This window comes from Anabas testudineus, chromosome 2 (genome assembly GCF_900324465.2).
Source record: "Anabas testudineus chromosome 2, fAnaTes1.2, whole genome shotgun sequence".
In the NCBI taxonomy this organism is placed as follows: domain Eukaryota; kingdom Metazoa; phylum Chordata; class Actinopteri; order Anabantiformes; family Anabantidae; genus Anabas; species Anabas testudineus.
In genome coordinates this window covers 11,871,159-11,897,654 of record NC_046611.1, presented here as the reverse complement: position 1 = coordinate 11,897,654, position 26,496 = coordinate 11,871,159, and the positions used below count along the sequence as shown (strand labels likewise).

Genomic DNA, 26,496 nt, shown 5'->3' with positions numbered 1-26,496 from the left:
CCTGCAGTTTTAATAATCACTTCCAACTGCGGGAAATGCTTGCTTTGAGCTTTTCCTGCCCTCTCCTTTCCTCGCTGAATGAGTCTTAATTCATGCTATAGAAAATGCATCCAAACAACTGCACTTCAGAGGATTTGGTCTGATTAGGCCATAAAAACCTGGCAGAGATAATCTGGCAGATTTGCAGATGCTTTAGCATCGCTGACCCATATCTGTACCATGATACCGGAGCAGGGCGTTTGGTTATCTTCTGTCTTTGTAGTTGAGTCTCAAGTCCCCGCTGCTGCTGATAGCTAAGGCTGTGTCTTCTGGCCATGTGGCTTTCATGTCTTCTTTATTTTAGGCTACCTTATGGTCTTTGTCATTACCACGCTTAAACTGGCGTAAAAAAACGCTGCCCGTCTGGTACATTTGTTTCCCTGTGATCCTCAAGCTTCTGTTAAACCTGAAAACAGCAAGATTCAGCAACTTTATGACAGAAAATCCCTACTCCGTGACATGATTTTGACGTGCTGCCAGTGTCTACCAAATTCAGTAAAGAGGCCTTTGGTGCCTGCAGGCTGAGAAATGAAAAAAGGCTGTTCTTGTTTGGGTACCATGACATTTTTATTGGATGGTTGCTACATGTTTTTGTTTCTGTTACATGGCCCACAGTGTTGATTCAAGAGAGAGAGTATGTGTGTGTGCGTGTGAGGGAGATTTCAGCATTATTGCAACATCTTTAGTGTTTTGAGGTTTCTTTTGTCGTTTATTGGGGAAATCTGCCTTAGGAGAAAACAGAATGACATGTCATGTTTAGCTGGCTGTGTCAGAGACTCAGTGCAATCCAGCAAACAAAACAGATTTTTGTAAATTGTTGTCTCATTTCTTTGTTGGCAAAAAAATTAGGTGAACAAATAGAATCATATTCAATGCCCTGCATATAAATTCCACAGTGTCATCTCAAACACTGTTTATGCAGCACATCCAAAGTGACGAAATGACGAAACAAAGAACACTCAGACCACATATGCATAATAAATATTGTTAATTTTTGCTGTCGCCTGGTACTGTTCTGCCACAGAGTAATGCTTAAAGGAAATGGAGCAGCTGTTCACTGGTAAAAACATTAAAATAAGTTGTGCGTTGTGGCGAGATGGCTCCAGAGAGAGCTTGGGAAATACGTATTAAATCTTAGGAGAAATGCTCTGATGTTTAAATACAAGTTACAGTCACAGTTTGAATGACATCCATAATATATCATTATATTATAATCTATAATTTATCATTTTACTCCTACTCCTCTACAATTTAGAGTGAAATATTATGCCGCTACATTTATTTTACAGCTTTAGTTACTTACTTACTGATACAGATTCTTAAAACCAAATACAATCAGCTTTCAAATGATGATGTGTTGTTGCCCTCAGGGCATAAAATAGTTAAAATCAACTAAACCAACTGCTGTTTACTCCACACAAGCGTCTCTAGGAAGCTGAGGTCTTTGAACACTATACATTTTCTTTGTCATCATTTTCAATGTTTGGACTAGAACTATATGAACACACTTGGAGGAGATGTGCACCTTTATGTTAACAACTGCATCAAATTTTATATTGTTTAAAATACATTGTTTCCTTGGTACTTGTACTAAGTCAGTTTTAGACTTTAGATTAGGACTTCCCATGATAATTAAACTCAATTTCATTTTTTAAATTGGTATAATGCCCCTTTATTGTTGTATAATTTATTTTTAATGGTTACATGTCTTTAGTATAACCACAATTAACCAAACCATTGTTACCTCAATCAGCAGGGCAGACAGCTCTGTCTGCAAAAATGGGCAGTGACCATAAAAAATTTCCTCTGACCCAGCTGACACAATTGCACATCCAGTTCTGCGTAGTATGCATAAAAATAGCCTTTAGACTTAAATTAATGTGGAAAACATTCACGGTGCTTTTGGCCGCCTCAGAATCCTTCCATGTGAAATTAGGCAGGGATAGGTAGAATTACAGCACATTAACCAGTGGCCTACTTAGATAATAGAAAAGAACGTCGGCAGCAGTGTGCTAGTTTTTCACATTACTGGTTATTTAGCCTTAAAGAAGAGCAAACACAGTCACAAGCTTGTGTCTAGACATAGTTTTTCTTTAAAACAGCATGCATGTGGATCCTGTTCCATCCTGTCAGATTACCTGCAGGCCTTTCATGCGCTACTCAATACCCCAATCACATCAGTGTAACCCAGATTCAACACTTGCATCCGTTATTGTTTTTTAGGTTCCTGATGAAGTTGCACTGTACTATGTGTAGTGATAATGGAAACACGAGCTGGCACCTCCATTTTGGAAACTTGAAACTTGGAAAGTAATCTCCGAACAAGCACATGCCTACTGTTCCCACAGCAGACGTGATCATCGTTTTTAGCCTCTCTGACTTGCATCTGTTGCTTGAGTTTGCTGAACTAAAGTGAATGCCACTGTGATCATGTTAGCTTACTGGTGTTAGCAATTAGCTGATAATGTATATAAAACCAATAAAAAGAAAAACTGTCAAATAAAAATGTTAAAGCATCATAAAACCAGTTTAAAAACCTCAAATATAAAAATTCTAACCCACTAATAAAAATGGTGGTTTACGTCTTTATTTACGTATTATTATTATAATTTTATATGTAAGTGTAATGACACTGGACTTAAATTCCTTTGACATTACCGACCATATGTAGACAATAAAACACTCAGTAGATTACTCAGGCTTATTTTTGCAAAACAAACTCTGGACAGTTTTCCATGCCTGTTATATCAAAAATCTGCAGTGAAACCTTGAACCTGAGTCATTGCCCCATATGGCATCGTCTTTGAGTGTTTTGGAAAAAGCTGGTATGATTATGTGTCTTTATACTTTTGTACATGCTTGGAATTTGCATGACATCATTATCTGTTTGCTCTAAGTTATGGGGCAAAGAAGGAGGGATCCCAAAATCTGTAGGTAAGAAAAACTCTAGGTAGGAAGAATTCATTCCACTGAGCCATTTGGCTTCAGTGTTGTTGCAATGTTTGCAGCCGCCTGTAGGTGGAGGTAGTGATGCATGCCTTCTTCTACCTTGCCACTTTGATATATTCATCCTGTATGTCAACATATAAAGAACACGCCTTGTGCTTTCTTTATTGAGAAGAGATATATATTGACAATGGTGTTGGCTCGGGCGGCTAATTTATTTCTTTATCTTTTCAAAAACAACACTTGTTTCCAGGAAATAAATGCTCATATTCAATAACTGGGCTTTCAGAGTAAAAGTCAGTGTGCTGCTAAAGGTTCACCACACTCAAGTATTGTTTTAAAACATTGGCTCTCTTATGAGGTACAGCTCAGATTTCATTAGATTAATGCATCCTCTGAGCAATAACCTTAATGTAATGACATTATTCTAACAATGCTGCTGAATGAGAGGTTTTGAACAGGCTGCTCACTGCTCAGCCTATTGAAACAGCTGTAAGATGTCGTCTATGACTCTGAAATAAGTCAATAGAAATAACCCTGACCATGTCGTCATTAAACACTAGAAGATGAACATAGCAGAACATGCAGCTAAAGTGTCAGATATTTTTCTCAGCAGTTGATGTAGACAAATTGAGAGCTAAAAGATCAGTAAATATTTAATTCACATTTATCAGTTGACCAGTCCTACACCTTCAAATGAATGTTACTGCCTTTGTATTTTCAGGATTCATCATTAAGTGATATTAAGTGCATGTTGAACTTGCTTATGCTTCCTTTTCCTGTACTTTGTTGAAATTAGAAACGTATAGGAGCTTATAGGACCAGTGTGCTGCGGTTGTGTCTGGGACTTACACTACAGTACAAAAGTGCTTTCAATAGCAATTAATAGTTTGAGTTTCAGGGTTTTTTCCTCCCAACTTTTCCTGTACGTTGTTCATGAGCAATTAAAAGCGCTTCTTCTGGATTCACTGCTGTTGAAAACTAGTTTAAATCGTTACGAGCAGCCAAGTTGAAGCAGTCTTAAAACTATTTGTAGAACTCTATATAATAATTCTATTTTGTGCTTTCACTTCCTTTTTACCTTAACTCTCCTTCTTACCCATTTTGCTGCATCATCCACCTAAAAGTAAGTGAGTATGTCAACCGCTGATGAAATATTTACACCAGTCACTGGAGAGAAGCAGCGGAAGAAGAAAATTGGGAGAACAGTTTGTATGTGCATTTAAATTAGCCTTACATAAAAACCTGTATCCTTCACATAACACCCTCGCTCATGCAGAGAGGATGTGAGGATGCTGTGATGTTAATTGGATGATGTTTTACAGAGGGTTGCCAGGTTTGTCCTCTTTGTCCTATGACGCAGCAGTCTTGATTGATCAGTCTAGTGTGAGGGTGTTAATGGCTGAAGGTCTGGCAGCAGGGGTCAAGGGATGATAAATCATGCTTTTTCCTCTGGGTGCGTGACATCACAAAGATGATTGCACTGCTTAGAATTTCATTGTGAGTAGGAGAAAGAGGAAGGAGGGAAAGAGTAAAACATTGTCTGCAGTGTTCGGTTTGTGTATGTGTGTGTGTCTTTGTTGCTAGCAGTCTGCTTTCATTGTTGACAAAGTGTGCCGAGTCAGAGAAATGACTAAGCTGTGAGAGCAAGCGAGTCTGCTGTGAGCGAGAACGAGAGAGCGAGGGAGGAGAGGAGAGGGGGAAGCGACAAGCATGAGTGAGTGATGGCAAGGCTGAGAAGAGAGGGAGAGAGAAAGCAAACCACTGGAGAGGAGAGAGGGAGAGAGAGAGAGAGAGAGGGAGCGGAGTAAGAGTGTCTCAGCATCCTCATGCTCTGGCAGAAGAAAGGAGGAAGGGAGAGGAGTTGGAAAGTCGATGCCCTGCTCTGACTGATTGAATGAGCAGCTCAGCTTCTCTGCGTTGCGGGTCTATTCCCTCATCCCTCCATGCCCACTGAGCCTGCAAGTAGACTTTTTATAGACGTGGACGTGATCAAGGTTGAAGGATCAAGTGAGGACAGGTGCACCTGCCAGGAGCTGAAATTTTGGTGCTAAGTAAAAAGGTTCCAACAGTGAGATCCTTTTTTTCCTGCATGGTGGCGGATGGTGTTTGGGTGAACCATGGGATGCACCACCAGCGTGGTTCTTTTGGAGGGGCTGCGCTCCATCCTTGAGAGAAACTGTGGCTACATTAAGGGGGCAGTGGATTTAGGGTCCCTGGAGGAGGAAGAGGAAACGCTGAGTCTGAGGGGATCTCAAGTCTGGATTCCCACCACTGCTCTGGTAAAGCCCACTTCCAAGTATAACCTCGCTGCTGTGGTGTATATGGCTGATTTCTAGTTATTTTCCACTGTTTTTCAAATCGTTGTCCACTAAATTAAGGGGGAACTGTTTTGCATTTCATAAGTGATTTCACAGGCTAAAATTACAGTAGCACATAATATATATATTTTTGAGAATAGAAACTAGATAGAATAATTAATAATTTAGAGATAGAGGGGAAACTCTCTGGATTAAATGTGAGTTACTGCACAGATCAGCAGAATTTTGGCTAATAATCTCCCTAATAGACTCCCCTGAGGAACTGAAAGTTGAATGCATCTATATCAGTGCGCCCAAACCCACAATTACTGGTGCAACACATCAAAAGCTTAACATTTGGCTGGGAGCAAATATAAGTCTCAGGATTTGTGCAACATTTACTGTCTCTCTCAGAGCTGCATTATTCCTACAGCCAGCGTGTCTCCTACTCAGATTTATGCACTGCTACATTAAGCTACTTCCCTCAAGTTAGCTCCATTAGCCAGCATCCTGCCCTGTGTTATGTCAAAGAGATATAATGGACAATCAGTAGCGAGGGGGGTTAAATAGGATTGCTAGTGCTTGCTGAGTCAAGGACATTTGACAACCATTATCACTTTTGGATGCAATGTTACCTTCACAACCATTAAGCTGTGACTGGCCTCCCATCACCTTTCTCAGTTGCAGAGGCATACATCTACCAATTAATATTCAAATTCTAGCACATTTTAAGCAAATCACAGTTTGCATCCAAGATTAAACCTTGGCGTCAGCACCAAACTCAGATTCTGACATCCTTTGCTTCCTAACAGTTAAAATACACTGTAAAAATATAGCTAAATGCCAAAATGTAGTGTTTTATTCAGTCTTTTATGTGGCTGGGAAACATTGTTATTGCAGCCTTTTGACTTTGATGTTCTTTTCTAGTAGGAATATAACTGAGGTTCCTTTGTATTAACTGCAGAGCATTCATGAGCATCTGATCATGGTATATATGTCTTTTGAATGACCTATCAGCTTATTGTCCAGTTGTGGTAGCTAGAAAGCAGTTAACAGTTATGTTCAGCGCTGAGGCCTTTGTTTCTCTCTTCAAGGAAACTATTTACTGATTTGCTGATATACCTGCAGTAGTCGTTATTGTATATTGGACAAGGAATGAATATCAACGAGTGACCATGTGTTTTGTATACACGTTTGGTTCTTGTGGATCCCTTTGAGGGTGTATCTGCACTTTGCTGTTGCTGTACAGTCTTGAGCTGAGCTCTCATCACCTCTGTCTGCCCTGACATTATAGAAACTTGGGGGAAACCCATCTCTCGTATCGTATTTAACTTGTCCCATATGTTTTTCCCTATACCACCTGGAGGTACAGTAAAGTGTCGACCACTGGTCTTTTGAATGTTTTTGAACATTCTGCATTTTTAGTTTGTGTGACAGACAATGAGTTATAACTTGTGAGCGACTTTCAGGTCAGGGAGCTACAGTAACTTGCATGTGGTTATTGTGTGTGTGTGTGTGTGTGTGTTTAGCATGTGGACGGAGGGTGATCACTTCTTTTCAGGCAACACCCTCACACTTTCCCTATGTAGCGCCTGTAGCAGCCATTTCCCAAACATGAAGTCAACCTGCTCTTATGCAATACTCCACAGACTCATGTGACGCTCTATGTTTATATATACTCTGTGTGTGTGTGTGTGTGTGTGCCTCTTGGGAAGGGTGTGGAAGGCTCACATGTCCTAATGAATCCAAGCTGTGTGAAAACAAATGGACGCTATCCTTCTCCGCCTCCTACTCCCTCTCACTCTCTCTTTGGCAGCGTGTTTTTTTTTTTTTTTATTTAATTTTTTTTACGTCAAGCTCTTACGCAGATGGCCTTATAAACTAATTTGTACTCCCATCACCCATGAGACACACATTCAGACACACGCATGTTCGTGGTGTTGTTGGCGTTTTACCAGCAGCAGCTCCAGGAAGCGTGAATGGCCTGTAGACTGCTCCAGAGATGTGAGTGAATGAAGGGAGATGACCTCAGCGTAGCCAGGGTCTTTGACAAGAGGCTGATTATTACACTGAGCTGGTGACGCTGTCACTGAAGCCTCCGCAGGACTACAGGGCACAGCACAGTCATTTCTGAGGCCAGGGAACAATCACGTCTGAAACCTCCATAGGATTTGCTTTAAATACTTGAGCCCAAAATATCCTTTGAAAATACCCACTGACTGAATTTCCCCTTTTAGTCTCATCTCAACCTTTTGCTACTGTTTAAGATAATAAGGCTGCTGAAAGGGAAATATAGCCCGAGCAGCAGAATGCCATTGTTTTGCAGCAAAACAAGTGCATTGTTAATAGCGAAAACAAAGTAGATATTGATAATGTCAACTTGCTTTCTGGAGTGAATTTCCCTTTCAGATTTAAATATACAGAATAACAGTACTGAAAGAAATAGTTGTTTATTATATTCATTTAATAAGATTATTAAAAGTAATTAAAATACATTCATTTTCTACATATGATTATGATTATTATTAATATAAAGTTGGGTTTTGTAGCCACTACCTTGTTTAATCTTGCATGTTGAGGCAGACATAGGAATAGGTTTATTAATTTGTCAGCTACTTAGACATATAGCTGGCTTTTTCACCACTTGTCGCATTCAGGGACACTAAAGAGTGTAGGCTATGTGTGTTGTGATCCGTGTTTTGAAAGTGCTCAACAGCATTGTAAAAAAAATTATTATATTGTTGGGGTTTGTACTGTTTGGCCAAAAAAAGCTACAAAACCCTGAGCTCTGGAATTTCTTTTCTTTGATTTCCTGACATTTGAAAGAATAACTTATTATTTGATCATGACAGTAATCATCCATGGCGGCCCTTCACACAGTGGGTTGATGGGTTAGATGGTCAGATATTTGGATGATGTTTTTTCTTGTGTCTCATGAAGCTTTTTCAGTCTTTATCTCAGAGATGTCCTGTTGGAAGCACCTAATTCTTTAGCCTCTGCGAAGCTTCCTGTGTTTTTAGAAGTTATTTCTCTGAATGGTACATTTCAGCAAGTCTGTTTGAAGTGAGTACAGTTAAAACAAGCTATGCAAATTATGCATGGTGCCTTACACATCAGAGAACCCTGCAGTACAAACACACACACACACACACACACACACACACACACACACACACACACACACTGCCTTTGTATTACATTTTGTTAGGAGTGATGGCTCTGAAACTGCAATAGCGAAATGATGCCCTTTGAAGTCATCCTGACCACTGGCATCTCATCCCCTCTCTAATGCGTCCTCTTTGTGTGTGCAGAAGACAGCCCCTAACTTCTCAACCCATACAGATATTTGGATGAGTTATTAAGCATGCTCGTCGAGTCTGAAGGATTCGGTGGCTTGTAAACTTGAGAGTTGTCTGTTCAGCAACGCAAGAGAGACAGGATTAGCATAAATTTACCCACAGTAATTGCTCGTTGAAAACTTTAAATGTCATCATTCTCCAACGCACACTCCAATAGAAAACAGCTGAGCCGAGGCGCCTCTGTTGCTCAAACATTAAAGGCAAGTGATTCTCCTCAGAGAGAACGCTGACTGCATGGAGAAACAAGGAGCAAGTCAAAAACCTCAAACTGTTCCTGAAGAGGGCAAGAGAGAGAGAGAGAGAGAGAGAGAGAGAGTGTGTGTGTGTGTGTGTGTGTGTGTGTGTGTGTGTGTGTGTGTGCAAGTGCGGCGTCCGACAGCCGGATAAGGGGGAAGTGTGTTTTATCAGACCCTGCTGAGGGTGCCCGCTGCAGCGGATACGGCGCAGGAACAGTTCAAAGCAGAGCCAAATATCAATGGGGGGGTAGAACTTTATCAACACAGATTGAGTGTCTAAGGACTGTTATTGTGCCTGCTGACACTTCTTTTCAGTTATTTCAGCAGTAATGCTGTTTGGGGATTCTGTTCCATGTGACAGTGGCAGTAGATTGTGATCACAACACGTTGCACATGTAAGACAAACTTCCTTTCTAAGTCCATGGTATGCAGGCTGTAAAATAAAGTGGCCTCTCGTGCACCTCTTAAATTTTAGTGTAGTTACAAAGTGTAGTATATACAGTAAAACAAAGTAGTGTATGTATGTATATTCTTACGGAAGTACCACCACAAACAGAAGATCTCAACATTGACTTTAATATTAAAGCCAAAACCAGTAAGTAAGTAGAAAATCCTTATGTTAATTGCGTAGGAGATTATAAGTACAGTTCAGACATCTAACCAAAAACCCATTCAAAAAAACACTGACATCAGGTGAGATGAGAAGAAAATGTGCCTTACTCACAACAAAAGAGTAAGCGAACATATAACCTCAATGCACCAGTCTCAAACTAACAGCACTGAGATTTTTATTTAAACTAACAGGGCCCTGAGATTCACTGAAACGTTTGCCATATTGATTGATGGTGTTTTGGGTGCAGTACTTCCCTTAAAGTTTCTGCAGTGTCACTATTGACCTAAAACACAAGTCTGTTGTCTTGGTCTACCTTTTTATCAGTGAGTTTGTTGTGAGAAAAAAGCACTTTAAGTTTAGGGAAAGATTTTAGTCTTCATAAACCACAAACCACAAACAAGCACATAAACTTTCTTGCTGCCTAAGTATTTCATAGGTGTAATGTATGTAGAGATACAAGCCGCACATTGTTACAGAATCACTTTTCACCCTGTGCACTTTTCTGCCTCTTTCTGTTTTCACACACAATAGGCAGGTGGAGCAGGCACAGGACGACATGAACTCTGGGCCTCTTTTAAGATTTTAATGAGGGAGTGGTCCATTCCTCCTCCACTCCTCCTCACAAATACTGTACATACACACACATGCACTCTCACAGCTGCACAGCTGTGTGGGTGGGAGGGGCCCTGTCCTTCTGATGAGAAGCAGAGAGATAGATAGAGAGAGGGAGAGAGAGAGAGGGAGGCTGGGCTATTGTGATTGAGTGCAGAGGGAATCTCGCCGGACGCCAGCATAACTCTCACAACCTTCACAGACTGCAGGCAACTCTGTGTCATGGCAGTGTGCGCACAGTGAGTCTCACACCTGATCGGGGGCTTTAAACGGGCTGCACTGACCACCATGCAGGGTCGGGCAGGCAAGGCCCCCAAAAGGGAGATGGTGATAGAGTCTCCACAGCAGTACAAGGACGTGGCTGAGATTGAAGCTGAGCTGGAAGCGGGGTCACAGGTGGCAGTGGTAAGTCTGCACTCTACTGGTGTTTCTAAAATCCACTCTCGTCCTGGGAGTTTCCTTCTAAACAGAACCGATATGATCTGGTTGTTTAAACTCCTCTTTAAGAGCAGCTTTGAAGGTTTTTTTTAAATGGGTTGGAAGGAAATAGGAAATAGCAGCTTGAGGGTACACTCTCCTGGGGGTTGACTCTTGATCTTATTTTAGGATATGGAGCACTTGTGCCTCCTTTGTTCATTAACTGCTCCTGTGCTCCAGAATCAGGGGGTTTGACAAGTTGTCTGCAAAGCTGGTAAAGATGATTACTAGTTGGTCACGGTATAGAGAGATTATTTACTTATAGCAGTTTCATAAATTATTTCTTATTAGAGATGATTAATTTGAAAGATTTAAAGAATTCCCTTTACTGTTTTTCTGTCTACAGGCCGACACTAGATGAGGCGAGATGCTTTATGTTTTCAGGTTGTCCATCTGTCCGTCCCATTATTGTGATATTTCAAGAATGTCTTGAGGGAGTTTCTTCCAATTTGGCTCAAATGTCCACCTGGACTCAAGGAGGAACTGATTCGATTTTGGTGGCCAAAGGTCAAAGGTCAAGCTCACTGTAGGTGGACCAAATTGGCACAATCGTCCACTTGCACTCAAGGATGATCTCATTAACCATTCCTCTTAAACTTGTGCATTAACTTAGAAAGACAGGCATGTACTGTAAACTACAACTTCACTAGTCAACAGAGACATATAACCAAATCAAACCTGTGGAATTTCTAGTTCTAAATACCAGACACATTATTTTACTGGAAACATTTTTGGATCAGAAAATCAAACATACACTTTATACTACGATGTACAACATCACTTTTCAACTCTCGGACATGTTCAAGTGTTTGAAATAATTACTGACCAATCATACAGCTGTTTGTTATTATCTTCTGTCTGAATGGCAGTCTTCCAGTTGGAAATCAGAGCCGACGATCTTCTACTTATCGGGCGATCTTCTACATCTAAAGGGCCGAGAGCCGTGAAGGGATGTTTTCATTTCATCACCAAGAGAATGGGTTGGACAAATCAAAATGTAAATCTGTGGTCAGACGTCTGTTTAATTGACTTTGGTTTGTTTTTGTTCATTGGAGCAAGACCAGGACGATAATCCAAATAATCCGGATCATATTCATGCCACATTCATAGGATGTAACCATTCACCATTTAAAAATGTACAGCAAGATATGATAAGTCTAAGGGAATGATTTAAAGAGGAAAAATAATATCTGTGGATGGCATATTTTATCATTCATGGGTGGGCTGTGACACAAAAATTAAATCCACGTGCTAAAGAGGGTGGTTAAAATAAATAATTCTTTATTAGATAAGGGCTAATGTGTCATGTATTTTGTAGTGAGGTCATATATCTTCTCTTCATCTTTTTCTCTCTGAGGTCACTGGTAGTTATGAAACATACCAGAAGGAAATTCATGGTCATCTTTTCTGACGTCCTTTGGCTCTGGGTGCTGGCACTGTCTACTGGAACAGCCACAGCTGTACTTTGTGTTTTGTGCTAATTAACCAATTTTGCCAAGTGAATCTAACAAGCAAAGCTAAATTGGCTGATATAGTAAACATTATACCTTATAAACATCAACACGCATTGGCGTTGTTACTGTAAGCATATTAGCATGCTGACGTTGGCAGTGAGCTGATGTGTTTTTTGGCTCCAGCCTCTCTATTGTGAACATTATTTTATTTTCTTGCTTTGTATACAATGTTTGATTGTTGGACCAGGATCATAAGCAATTTGAAGACAAAAGCTACATTTACATCTACATGTACATTATTAAGGTGTCGCACACCGTAGTTATCCCACAGAGAAACACTAGTTAGTTATAGAATCTGTCAAGAATGTGAAGTACTTCAAAACTAAAATAGACTGAAGCTTTATTTACTTCCCCAGTCTTTTAATATGCTAACACAGCTATACGGTATGTGTGGTATGTGAAGATCTACTTTCTAATATTACTGTCAGGCTTTCTGGGGGAGGATATGATGCAGGAATAACCATGTACCGCCAGGGAGGATTCATCCCTGCCAGATGATAAACTGAGTCCTGCTATTTTACCTACTGTCAAGCATTAATGCCTACAAAGCCCTGTCTGTTGCACTGTAGTATAATTGTATATATTGGAGTGAAGGATCCTGTTTAGACTGTCAGGCTTTCCTTCCTGTGGTGGGTAATGCAACAGTATGAGGGGGGTAATGCCTATTCTGGGAGACTCTCTGAGCAAAAGAAATTGCTGAACTCTCTTTGCCATCTAGTTCAGGTTTTGTATGTGAGCTCATGACACAGTGACTGGCACAATGGCACACACAACCACTCACTCATCCATCTCTCGCTTCACGCATCTCCTCCTCTCTTAACCCACATTCATGTCCATCTCCGTGCCAGTTCCTGCTGCTGTAGATGTCAACCGGTTTACTCTAGGACAATGGCAACTTGTTGTCCAGACAGCACGAATAAACCAGATTTCCCTCTGAAACGTATCCCACAACCCAAGTGATGACAACCATGTTGTTTGTACTGTGCAGTTCTGAGTGTACAGTTACTTTATTGTACATTAACCAACAACATTTGAAGAGTGACTGGACTGATATCTTCCTTAGGTAAAGCCAAAGATCATTGAACCTCTGGACTACGAGAATGTGATCCTGCAGAGGAAGACCCAGATCATCAGCGATGTTCTGCGAGACATGTTGCAGTTCCCCACTGATGACTTCCAGGTAAGATATGGATAGTCATTGATTCATGTTGACTAAAGGTACTGTATGTTCATGTAATTGCAAACATGTGCATCCTCTGCTTACCTGATCACTCACAATAATACACACAATACTCACAATATCAGATTTATTTAAATACGTGAGGAATATGGATATGAGAGCTGCTAACACAACCTTCACATTATAAAGTGTTAAAGAGGCCGTTCCTAACTAGTTGTTTCTTGTTGCTGTTAATTTCCTCTTCAATACAACTAGCTGGGGTCTTTTAAGGCAGTCAGAGGTAAATTATGATATGATCTGTGGAACCCATCCGTGAAATCAGGTGTAAATTTGTCTTCTAAGAGCACTGCGTGTAATGGCTAATCTCAGTCTTATAAAACGCTCTGTAGATCTGCTGCTTGTGTTCAAAGGAGCTCAGAGACTGTGTCAACATTACATCACTGTAGCGCTGAGATGGATCTCAGCGGGGTTCACTCCCAGTATGAGAGAGAAAGAGAAAACAGGGAGAGACCTGTGCTCAAATGTTTGTCATTCTTCAACTCCTGAAGTCTCCTGAACTAGAAAAGCACAAGAAAACAAACTCCTATGAAAAAAATCTAAAACAAGCCATGAACTGATTTTACTCACCAGCATATGTTGTATAGCACACTATGTGTAGGTGACATGGGCACCGTGGTTTTGTTTAGTTCAATGCCTAATTCACCATTAAATAATTACTCAATAGAGCATCAAATAATTATCCACATCCGAAAATAGTTCCCCAACAATCGCACGGTTTGCTCCTGTCTGATTAAAGTTTGCTGAACAGCAGAGTGTGTGGTGGGGAATCTCTAACCTTCAATCTGCTTTCAGGCTGTTTCACAATCACTGGATGATGAGTGTTTTTCATTACATGGCCATCTACAGTGCAGAGCCATTAGTAACTACCCAGGACTCCGTGTACGTGTGTGTGGGAGTCTGGTCCGACCCAGTCCGCCCATCTGTCTAACCTGCCACATGTTTTACATCACTGAGCTTAGGGAGGGTGGGGGGGGCGGCAGCTGGACATACAGTATGGGTCTAGAGGGTCATATATACATGCTACATAGATAATACACAAACATACACAGTACATGCGAGGTAGAGTGTTCAGATATGGTTTAACTTGCAGACACATTCAGATGCAGTTTTCATTTGGTTCATAAACTGTCACTTATAGAATTTTTGTCATGCTACACATTTCAGTTTAGAAAAGATTTATCCTTCCCCTAACTCTGCCCGGTTATCTCCATGCTATGAAAATGTTATTAGCCCGTCTGCCCCCTCAGTGTCACTATCTGTGGGAACACGCTCATCTGGCCCAGTGGAAGCCATCAAAGCTCTGGTTTAATGACTGAGAAAGGAATGCTGTTAATTGGCAGCCAACAGTTCTTGCTCTCAGTTGATTGACAGTGGTGCACTTTAGTAAAACGTCTCCTGTGAGTGAATGGTCAAATGGACAGGCTGTGTGTGGTGAACAGGCACAGACTGGCCGTTCAGGAATTTTGCCAGTGGTCCGGTCCTGTCTCAACCTGCGAGGGCGGCCTGCTTTTTCTATTTCAAACCAACTTTAGAGTTTTTGATTTCTGTGGACTCGAGAACAGGGAAACCTTGGAAAATGATTGTACTGTACACAAGACAAACTTGTCAGTATTATATATTGGTATATATATATATGCACCCTGGAATCAAACCACTGATCCCATGATTGGTAGAAAACTGCTCTACCTCCTGATTCACAGCTGCCCAAAAGTTATAATATGTAGGTTATAATATTTAACGGTAACGTGTATATATGAGAGGATATTGAGAAAAAACCTAGACAGTTGTTTATGTTGGAGGACCTGTTGGACTGTATGGGAAAGTCATACTGTGACGTGTCAACCTGAGGCTGAGAGTGATATCATCTAACTTGCAGTAAGAAAGCAATTAACTCTATTTCTCAAAATGTCGAACTAGTTCAAGTCTTCTGTAGCCAAATCTCTGCTTTGTTGGACTGAATGACCAAGATTTTCCTCACAGCAGAGGTTTTAACACATCATCAGCGCCACGAGTTATAGTACTCTGACCTGGGTACAGGACTGAATACACTGAGCTCAGTTTGGGCTGCTGACAATCCTTTGACAGCTACTAGAGTGAATTAGACAAATGAGGACAGAGGCTCAATAGCTATATATACTTTCCAATGCAAGAATAGGAGATTTATGACAAAACTAGGTCAATGTGCCACCGTTTCCCACTACTCTTTGTGGGTTGAGTGGAAAAACAGGGCACTAAGTGGGAGCAATGGCGGCTGAGGCGTCCAGTAGCTTGGAAGACTTGCCAGCACAACAGTCTATACGCCCCAAGGCGCCTTTTTGCTCCTCGACTGTGGCTCTTCGCCTTTCTCTGTCTGGTTTTATCCATTTAATAAGGCTGGCAGGGGAAGAATTAAGACTAGCATTAGAATAGGCTGCACAAGATTCTCAGCAGTGCTGTTTTTTCTTTTTTTCTCTCAGAGCAACTCAAAAGAACAAAAGTCACCATCTCCTTTCATCTCTTCCATTCTCTGAACCACCGTAGGGGATTTTCTTCTGATGAAGTTTATTGAGTCACGTGCATAGTGTAGTTTTGATTGCGTTGACATTTGTTGTCATCGGCAACTGCACAAGCACATGTACTGCAAAAGAAACAGGCGGTTTGCTGATATATCCTATCAGAGACAGAACATGAACAAATACCACGTTTACCATCACATGAGACCTAAACACTGACACTGCATATATAATACTGCTAAAGATTAGAAGAAATATTCCCTGAGAAACCATCAATCCAGAAAGAATCACTTTATATATATAAATAATATAAATGAAGCATGAGCTGCATGTTTCCTCCGTCATCTAACTAGGTAAGAAAGCAAATCACTGTATTTCCAAATATCCAATAATTTTCGCCATGTCAGCTTTGTTATAGGATGAGACGGTCTGGCATGATGTGACTATCTGGAGGAATTAGGAATCAGACGGACAGCAAGCACAGCAAGAGGCATCTATCCTTGCTGATCCCTACCGGCTCTAGGAAGGCTGTAGACCTTAATCTCTTTTCTTCTTTGGAGGAAAATACAATGAGAACTACCTTATGGGAATAAAAGAGTTTCATATAGTCACAGGAAACAGTAAAACCAGCATTAAACATACACCCAAAGCTATGTGAGTGAATTGGCTCAGTTGTGAAGTAAAAAAAACGCTAGCAGTATGAATCTGCCGTGTCAGTCTCTTATATCAGTCTGGTTTTCATGTCTGCTTCCCATCTCTCTCCTCAGATCTCCACCCTGCGGCGACAGGGCAGGACTCTGTTCTCGACCGTGCCAGAAACTGCAGAGAAAGAAGCTCACTCGCTGTTTGTCCAAGAGGTAAAACTAATCCATACCTAGAGATAAGCCTGTTATGTCCATTCTTTATCCGTCCACACTGGCCAAAGCCTCATCATCAAGCGTGACTGAAGCCCTGCTCTATTGCTATGTTTGGAGCACGCTTGTGTTTTGTCTCTGTTTTCATCTACACACAGGTGCTTTGCCTCTGTCTGCATACTGCAGCTGACTGTCTCAGATTGGCTACTGGAGCCCACAGGTTTAGCCATGACTACATCCAAGGCTTTGATCAGATTTCTAGCTATAAAGTTTATGAATAAAGCTGATAAACTGATTAAATATTAGAAAAAAAACTCTTTAAACTCTTTCGTTTTAAAAGAGAAATGTTTGTTCCTTCAGATCATTTAGAGAGCAGTGAAAACTGATCCAGTACATGGTAAAAATATTGTTGTTATCCTTTACATGAACTTTCATTTGTTTTCTCCACCCTTACATGTTTCCTGACTACAGATGGAGTCCACACTTCAATTTCAGTTTACATCATGTTTTTTCAGAGGTGCTGTGTGCCGGTGTTAGCTGGGGCGCGGCCTGATAGAGCCTGATAGGGTATAGTCCCCCATGGCTTCAGCCAGGAATTACATCATAACTACATCTGGAACAGCTGCATGTCCTTATACAGATGGGATGTGCAGTTTCAGACATTTTTCCATCTTTAAGTAACCTCTTACCTCACTCAACATGTGAACTTTATAAATTCATAGAATTGTTGAACGCATATCTAAATATCTAAAACTGAGGGATACTTCCTGGTGTTTGTTTTTTATGGTTGTATCACATGTTGCTCCTCTCCTCTTTGTGGGAGGAAGTGATGCACTTACATCCAAGATAGTTCCTCAAAAACATGTTGACTTGCAACTTTTGGGCAACTGTGATAGCAACAGTTTGTTTTAAAAAAAAAAAGACACAGGGAAGCTCTGTTCAGCCAGGTTTTATTTCTGAAATGACCTTCACAATGGGATTCTGAGGTTGAGGAAAAATGAATTAATAAAATAAAAATAAAATAATAAAATAAAATAAAAACATCTCAAGACTGCCACAATGCATCAAAGAGGACAAGCATACCCGATTATGAAATTATTGCTCTTGAAATGACCCATCACGCCCCTATTTACTTTCTGTCTGTGCAGTGTATCAAAACCTACAAGTCCGACTGGCATGTGGTCAACTACAAGTATGAGGAGTATTCAGGAGACTTCCGTCAGCTCCCAAAGTGAGTGCTTGTTGTGAAGCTCACAGCGAATGTATATGTACGTGTGTGTGTGTCCTTCAGCTATACTGAAGTAGTAGTAAAGCATAGACCACTTTCAAAAGTGACATATTACTCAGTACTTTGTGCTAAGTTACACATTTACTTCCTAAACCAGTTACTCTTGAGTTACTCTCACAATGTGTCCCAATCAACACATCATAATTAGATTTGGACTAATATGAAGGAAATCTTCCACCACGTATTCAGCTACTGCCTTATCTCCTTCAACAACACGGGTTGCACCTCCAACATTTGCGGTTTCACTCCTTCTCCAAGTGTCTCTTCTAATTGGACGTTGCTATTTTTAGCTGGAGGAAGCAAATTGCTGCCCTGTCGGAGGTTACATTTCACTGTAATGTTTTGTCCTTTTCAGCAACAAGTTGAAAATACTGACAATATTTCCACTTGACAAATGTGGGTGCACTGTCAGTCACTTTTCACACAAGTGGGGGTGAGTTACTGCAAAAAGTAACTTGATTAATATTACTAATCTTACCTAAGTAATGTGTTATATTACTGCATTACTATTAAAACTAGTATTATAACCCCTAACACAGGTAAGTGTTAAAGTGTTTTGTTGTGGAAGACAATACAATACAGTAAGATTGTAATGACAGACTACTAAGTATTTATAGATGCTTGTGCTATCCGCTGCATAGCACACTGTGTTTGAAGGGCCCACCAAGGCATAATGTAAATCCTATTGTATTCAGGGACACTGCCCTTTGTTCACAGTCAAATGAATGTTTTAGAAGGAACTCTAGAAACACGGAAATCTGTGTCGTGGAGGCTCCAAGCTCGCCCAACAATAGTACGCTTCCAGTGTTTCCTATGTTTTTCTAACAAGGATAAGCAAAGCTATTTTGAGCTACTGTTGATTGATATTATTAACACTTAGGGAAAATCCCACAATGCATTATGTGCCCTTGGTCTAGCCACTTTCTTTAAGGGTAGGAATGTGCATTACAGATGTTGTGTGTCATGTTAAAAACATTGTAGTGTAAAACCTAGACAAGCCCTGGCCTTGACACTGTTTATGCATGCAGTCCCCCAGAGCCAGCTGGGTCTCGTAAAGGTCAAGGGGCAAATTGTCCGTCTGGGTTTGTTCTGCCTTTAGAAGTGAAGAAGCAGCTGCAGTACTTCATCTGTATCCTGCAACCCTTGAAGCATTCCTGCGTAGCCTTGAAATAACGAGGGCATATTGTACTTACACTCTGAAACACGTGAATAGTTTTTAGACAGACTAATTGGTTTGGAGCCATCTTTGAACTGTGGCAAGGAAAAGTATGTGAACCTTTTGGAATTTCATGGTTTTCTGCATTAATTTGTAATAAAATGTGGTCTGATCTTCATCTAAGTCAAGAGTATTAACATGTGATGTGCCTAAAGTAATAACACAAAAACTTCTGATCTAATAATAAATAAATGTTTTCAGATCACATTATATTGCAAATGAATACAGAAAATCATAAAATTGCAAAAGGTTCACATACATCACACATACATTCATACATCTTGCCACTGTATATTAAGAATGTTACCAAATCTACCTTTGAAATTGTGAAATAGTAAAGGTCTTCCTAAATCGATCTTATACACAACATGTATCATAGCTGCAGGAATCCTTGCCACATTTTTATAACACACAGAAGTGATTATTTCAGTGGGTGAGAGTTTGTTCTAGATCAGACAGGGTTGATCATGTTATCCATATCATGTTCTTCCATTGGCTACCAGTACTAACTATGGCTACTTGCATCCCAGAGTGGTTTGCAGCTGTCACAGGGTACATGTAGATCTAAGTAAATCTTAATAGCGTGAAAAAAAAAGTCTAAATTACAAATCTAATTCTGTGAGTTGCACATGTTGCAGTTAACAGTGTGCAAATGCTAGTGGGGAAGCAAACAGAGACGTTGATAGTGAAAAGAAAAATACAAATGAATGATTGCAATACACAATTAAAAGTAATGGATGCATTGTTGGATGGATGAAACATATGGCTGTTACATGTAGTATAAATGCAAACGAATACCAGTTCAATTAAATAGCATTAGCAGTTTAAAAGATATGAGCATATTTTAGTGAATTAGCTCCATTCAGTCATGTTTTCTGTTGTGTGAAGCTCTAATTTAACCTCTAACCAGTTAATGTGTTAATGTTCTCACATAATGTGCCCTAGAAATAAAGAGAAGATGAAACTATGATGCATAATTAACTTTTATCACGTCCTTTTCTTTTCAGTAAAGTCTTGAGGCCTGAAAAACTGGCAACTCACCTGTTTGAGGTGGATGAAGACGTGGAAAAGGATGAAGTAAGACCACCAGCCTGTGCTGTTTTACGTTTCCCTGCTCATCTGAAGGACATGGCTATTTTAAGAGTTAATAATTATGATTCTGCAAGAGCAACAAGTTCAACATTTGTCCAGGCCCTACTGAGCCCTGATCAAACAAAAGCTCGATTATAATGTTGCACAATAGAGCACTGACACTATTCTTTTAACTTATGGCCAAACATTGTGTTCATTAACTTGATTTCACTCCTCTTTAACAAGCCAATCTTTGGATGTTGCCTTTGATGTTCTAGGGCCTCGCAGTTTCCCAGAATAGTTAACATCTTCATGACATTTGTAGCATTTTGAGGGAACATCCCTTCCCAGTAATTACCTCGCTTCAGGCATTGATTTAACCGAAAGTCAGTGACCCTTAATGGACACGTTGTCGCGGTTGAAATCTCCCGAGATTAGAAAAGTGCACTGTTGATCTTAATGTCGATCTTAATGAAGAGGTTTCTTCTCAGAACTGAACGCGCAGTCAATGCAGACCTCCAGGGCAGTCAGCAGGTTTTTTTTAGCTCAAAGCAAAGTATATGAATTAATGTACACATGGGGGTTAGCATGAGTTTTGTGCATTAATGGAAGATAGGAAGCTTTCCAGTATGCAGGTTTGATTAATTTAAAATGCTGTATACATGTATTAATGTGTATCATCTGTTTCTCCTCCTGCAGGACACAGCCTCCCTCGGATCTCAGAAGGGAGGAGTGTCTAAACATGGCTGGCTCTTTAAAGGCAACATGAACAGTGCTATCAGTGTTACTATGCGGGTGGGTACAGTAGAGGAAAGGTTTTAGTTCTTTCTTTGTAAATAAATCTGCCCACTCTCATTTCTGTTCTCGTTGACTTCAACGAGTTTACATAGTAGAGTGATCATATACTTTGGCATAAATAAAGTAACAAAATGGACTTTAGCAACAAACCAAGCCAAGAATGAGAAAGAAACATTAGGGCTGTCACACATCGAGCATTCAAGCCTTGTTATAGTTGCTCTCAACCAGTTTGTTGTCCAAGTACACTCCCAGGTATTTGTACTTGGATACGACCTCCACCTCCTCCTCCTGTATAGAGAGAGAGAGATGACAGGACTCCCATATTTCCTGAAGTCCATCACCAGCTCCTTGGGTTTTCTGATGTTGAGTTGAAGATGGTTTCGTCCACACCAGTCAACAAAACTTTCCACCACTGTCCGGTACTCTGTGACATCTCCCCCCTTAATACAACTGCAGGGTCATCAGAGAACTTCTGAAGATGACAGGACTCTGAGTTGTACCTGAAGTCTGAGGTGGAATGGAGACAGAACTGTCCCCTGTGGAGCACCTGTGCTACAGACCACAGTGTCAGACACACAGTTCTGCAGGCGGACGTACTGTAGGTGGTTGGTGAGGTAGTCCATGATCCAGGAAATCAGGGGAGTGTTAACCTGCATGTTTTTTAATTTCTCTCCCAGCAGTGCAGGCCGGATGGTGTTGAATGCACTGGAGAAATCAAAAAACATGATCCTCACTAAGCCCCCAGGCTTGTCCAGGTGGGTGTAGGTGGGATATAGCAGGTGTATGATGGCGTCATCCACTTCAACTTGGGGTTGACAGGCAAACTGGAGGGGCGTGAGGGTTTGACCAGAGGTCGGAGGGACTCCAGGATAAGCCTCTGAAAAAGCTTCATAATATGTGAGGTCAGAGCCACTGGTCTGTAGTCATTTAGGACTCTGGGACGTGGCGTCTTATTCTGGAACTATGCACAGCTTTTTCCACCCTAGAGGAACTCTCTCCAGATGCAGGCTGAGGGTGAAAATGTGTTGGAGAGCAACACATAGCAGAGGAGCTCAGGCTTTCAGCACCCGTGGGCTGAGTTCATCTGGCCCTGCCTCCTCTGTGGGGTGAAGCCTGTTCAGCTCTCTCCTCACCTGATCTGCTGAGATCATTTGGGTGGTGGCTGAGTCCTGTGGGGGAGGAACTGAGGAGCGGTTAGTGAACTGCAGGGGGCTCTGTGGCTCAGCCTGGAATCTACTGTATTTAAAAAAATATAAAATTCGTTGGCTCGGTCCACAGTCCCCACAGTCGCTTGGCTGCTGGACTTGTAGCCAGTGATGGTCCTCATGCCCCTCCACACATCCCTGGTGTTTAGTTGAAGGCTTTGTTCCAGTTTCCTCTTGTAAGCCTCCTTCCCCTCCCTGATCCTGACAGACAGCAGTCTCTGGACCCTCCTCGCTGCCTCCCTGTCACCTGATCTGAATGCCTTCTTTTTGTCATTCAGGATGACTTTGATGTCCTTAGTGAGCCAGGGCTTGTTGTTCAAAGAACTAGTGACGACTAGAGCGTCTGTTGCAGCTCATTTGTCTGAGCATTATAAATGACTCTCTACAAGCAGATGGAAGTGGTCTGTATTTGTTGTTCAAAAAGACAAAACAGAGGAAGACCTAGAACCCTAGCTATATGAACTGTTATGTAAAAAGCAACACTTGGTAGTGTTTGCTTCCTGTTGTCACTCCACTTTTACGCACTACAGATGGATTACCACTAATTGTACTGTAGAATATGTCTGTTGAGAAGTTATATCTAAGATGGAAGTTGACTACCTCAATTTTCCCACTCAAGTTGAATATACAGTTTTATATACGGTTGAAGACATTTACAGTGGAAGTTGATAGTGTTATTTTGAGAGCAAACCTCAATTAAACATTAGCAACTTAGCAACAACTACAACATCTGACAGTTTGTGCAGATGAAAATTGAAGTAGCCTTTTGTTGGGGAACCCGCATTCCTTTTCAGTCCACCGTTGAGCTTTCCCATGCCCCGTCTCTTCTCTGTGGTATTTTTAGAGAGAAAGGGGACACGTGGGATGTTAACATGTTCTATTTTCATCCTATAGTCCTTCAAGAGAAGGTACTTCCATCTGGCTCAGCTTGGAGATGGATCATACAACCTCAACTTCTACAAAGATGAAAACACGTCCAAAGAGCCTAAAGGAACCATCTTCCTGGACTCATGCATGGGGGTTGTTCAGGTGAAGTGTGAAACGTGTGAGGCTATTACCCATAACACCATAGTAATGTGATCTAGTATTGACAATATAGGCAGTATGAAATAAATGTTTGTATTTGTGTGTGTGTGTGTGTTTTTTTTTTTTAGAACAGCAAAGTGCGTCGCTTCGCCTTCGAGCTGAAGATGCAGGATAAGAGCACTTTCCTGCTCGCTGCAGACAGTGAAGTGGAGATGGAGGAATGGATCAGCACTCTCAACAAGATCCTCCACAGCAGCTTTGAACAGGCCATGCAGGAAAAAAGAAATGGAGATCTGCATGATGGTGTGTGTGTGTGTGTGTGTGTGTATTTTTTCCAATTTCTTTGACACCTTTGTTCTCACAGCTGAATAATTTTTCCATGTATCTATTTCATCTGTTTGTGTCCTAGTACTTGCTGCATTTGCTCCAATTTGTGTGTTCCCAGTGGAATAATTTCTCTCTGTAGCAGGATGTTTCCTCATGGAAATCACTCATGCTTGATAAACAACTTCATTATCAGTGGTTCTTTCTTATGTAATTCTCCTTTTCCGCTTCATAGAGAGCTAGAGCAGAAACACAGCAGTATGTTTTCACATACAGTGGTTGCCTCAGCTAACTGCACTCATCTCTTCAGCAGATGAGGAACATGCAAAAACAGACCTCTCCACAGGAACTTTTCAAGACAGCTTTCAGGTAGCCTGTTTTTTCTTTTCCATCTAACAAGTTAAAACAGTCCTCAGCACCTACGTATTTGTGGCCACAAACCGAGCCAGAACTCAACCTACATGGATTAGTTTGCTGACAAGGTACGGTTGGTGTCCACTTGGAAGAAACTGAGCTGATTAGCTGAGCAGCTGTATTTCCTGCAAACAAGTCCCTGCATTTTCCCAATGGTGCTAACTAAGCAAACATCTGGCATAGCGTGTATGGTCTGCAAATGTTGAGACCAGATGAGGCCAACAGTGGTGCTCAACTGGAGTCCAGCAGTGGAGCGTGGTAGTTTGAAAAATAACACTAAAGTGTGTCTGTGATTTGCTGTATTTATTTAGGTCATCTTTTGTTCTTTTTAAAATGTATTTAACCTGGCACAATCCCACTGGTGTTAGCAACAGCCTTTCCAAGAGTAATAAGAATAAAAACATCACGCTGATGTGTTCATGTGTAATTCATGTGCACTGATAAGGCAATATTTTACCTAATTATTATTATTAATAATTAATTCGAAGCTTTATTTAAGGTTAATTTCCAACATTATTCTATCTTGACACTACAGATGTTTTGAGTTCCTCTTGTTTTGCACACTACTCTGAATATCTACACAGTCCTTGGATTTAGTATGTCTGTCATATCCACAGCACGGTCGACATCCCACATTTTGGAATGATAAGCTCTGCAGGGATGTTGAACCACATTGTTTTCTTTGTCTATAACAGACCGCCAGAGATATTGAGTCCAAAATGAGAAGTGAAGCCCGCCTGAAACTGTTCACTTTGGACCCTGACACACAGGTATCATAGATCATACCTCACTACGCAGAGGGTTGTTTTAGTTCCTACCAGCAACACATGGAGCAAGGTTAGCTCCTGTTATTTATCAATTACATAACCACAGTTTTGTTTTTTCTGTCTCCACAGAAACTGGACTTCTCTGGCATAGAGCCAGATGTGCGTCACTTTGAAGAGAAGTTTGGCAAGAGAGTCCTGGTCAGCTGCAACGACCTGTCGTTCAACCTGCAGGGCTGTGTTGCTGAGAACGAAGAGGGACCAACAACTAACGTATGTTGATGCAGAACTGCACACATCAGTTGGCTTCACGTGTAAAGGAGCTTGTTATCAGCATCAAATGAAGCCTCGGTTAGTTAAGAAAATGCAGTTCAGATGGGCCACTTGACTGGCTGCTGTCAAAACTGGTTATGTTGGCAAAAAAAAAGTGGTTTCTACTGTGGCAACCACCCACCACACATTAGCACCACTGAGGTTTGTTTCCTGCCATCACCCTCCAAGTTCTCTGTCTGTGTGGAAGGAGGACTCCGTCAACACTGAGCCAGGAAACCACAACCATTAACTCTGGCTCACACATACACTCATTCACTCACAAATGGGTTTGTGTAATGGAAATGCATGGTGGAAAGAGTGAATGGGAAGACGGATTACATCAATGAAACATTTCGACTTGATGGAAAAACGAGAAGTACTCTCTCTCTCTGTGTCTGAAGCCCTCCATCAATAATATTTTCTTTCCTCTGCTCTTTGATCAAAGGTGGAGCCTTTCTATGTGGTCCTGTCCCTCTTTGACGTCCAGAACAGCAGAAAGATCTCAGCCGACTTCCACATGGATCTGAACCACCCTTTGGTCCGACAGATGACCTCGGGCTCTGGCAGTGGGCAGAATGTGCAAATCAACGGCAGCAGCTGCAATGGCCCTCTGGGTGGTCAGATGCTGGCCAGCGGGCTTCCCTGAGGACGCTCTCCAGTACCCCAGACAGGGGGTGTTCTCTGTCACGTGCCCCCATCCAGAGATCTTTCTGGTGGCCAGGATTGAGAAGGTCCTGCAAGGAGGGATTACTCACTGCACTGAACCCTATATGAAGAGCTCAGATTCTGCTAAGGTACGCTCGTTAGAAGAGACGATGAGGATGACAGCTTAAAGTCATCTCACATGACGGATTAGAAATAAAAACGATCCTCTGTTCTCTGGTCTAGATGGCTCAGAAGGTGCTGAAGAATGCTAAGACAGCCTGCAGCAGACTGGGACAGTACAGGATGCCATTTGCCTGGGCTGCAAGGTTATGAAACAACATAGTGTTTTTATATATAGTCTATTAGTATTGTGTGCTAGAACCCATTCAACTAATAGCTATCATTAGCTGGTATTCAGATTTCTATAAACTGAATGGAAGCTGTCACAGGAAATGCAGCTTGTTCGGCAGCTCAAACCTTTGGCACACTGGTATAGAACTGAAATATGGTCTTTCTCCAGTAAATTCAAAGATTTTTCTCTTGTCTCTGCAGACCTGTGTTCAAAGATGCATCAGGGACTTTGGACAAAAGCACTCGCTTTTCAGCTCTATACAGACAGGACAGCAGCAAGCTGTCAGACGAGGACATGTTCAAACTGCTTACTGACTTTAGAAAGTATGCCTCCTTCCCTTCTTTTTTAAGACATATGTCTGTTTTGGTTCATGTTTGTGACTGCTGTATCTATCTCTAT

General features: G+C 41.2%; 1 protein-coding gene across 1 annotated transcript in view; it reads left to right on the top strand.

Annotated features, from left to right (window-relative positions):
* The first annotated feature begins 10,262 nt into the window (after positions 1–10,262).
* The window catches only part of dock9b (dedicator of cytokinesis 9b), a 33,958-nt gene continuing 17,724 nt past the window's right edge, over positions 10,263–26,496 (top strand). The window contains 15 exon segments of the mRNA XM_026362860.2: positions 10,263–10,510; positions 13,160–13,276; positions 16,596–16,685; positions 17,831–17,913; positions 20,194–20,263; positions 20,957–21,052; positions 23,155–23,289; positions 23,415–23,589; positions 23,924–23,979; positions 24,720–24,794; positions 24,921–25,061; positions 25,546–25,742; positions 25,744–25,894; positions 25,989–26,071; positions 26,298–26,420. Of these exon segments, the coding sequence (XP_026218645.1) occupies positions 10,394–10,510; positions 13,160–13,276; positions 16,596–16,685; positions 17,831–17,913; positions 20,194–20,263; positions 20,957–21,052; positions 23,155–23,289; positions 23,415–23,589; positions 23,924–23,979; positions 24,720–24,794; positions 24,921–25,061; positions 25,546–25,742; positions 25,744–25,894; positions 25,989–26,071; positions 26,298–26,420 (1,709 nt within the window). The 5' untranslated portion in view covers positions 10,263–10,393.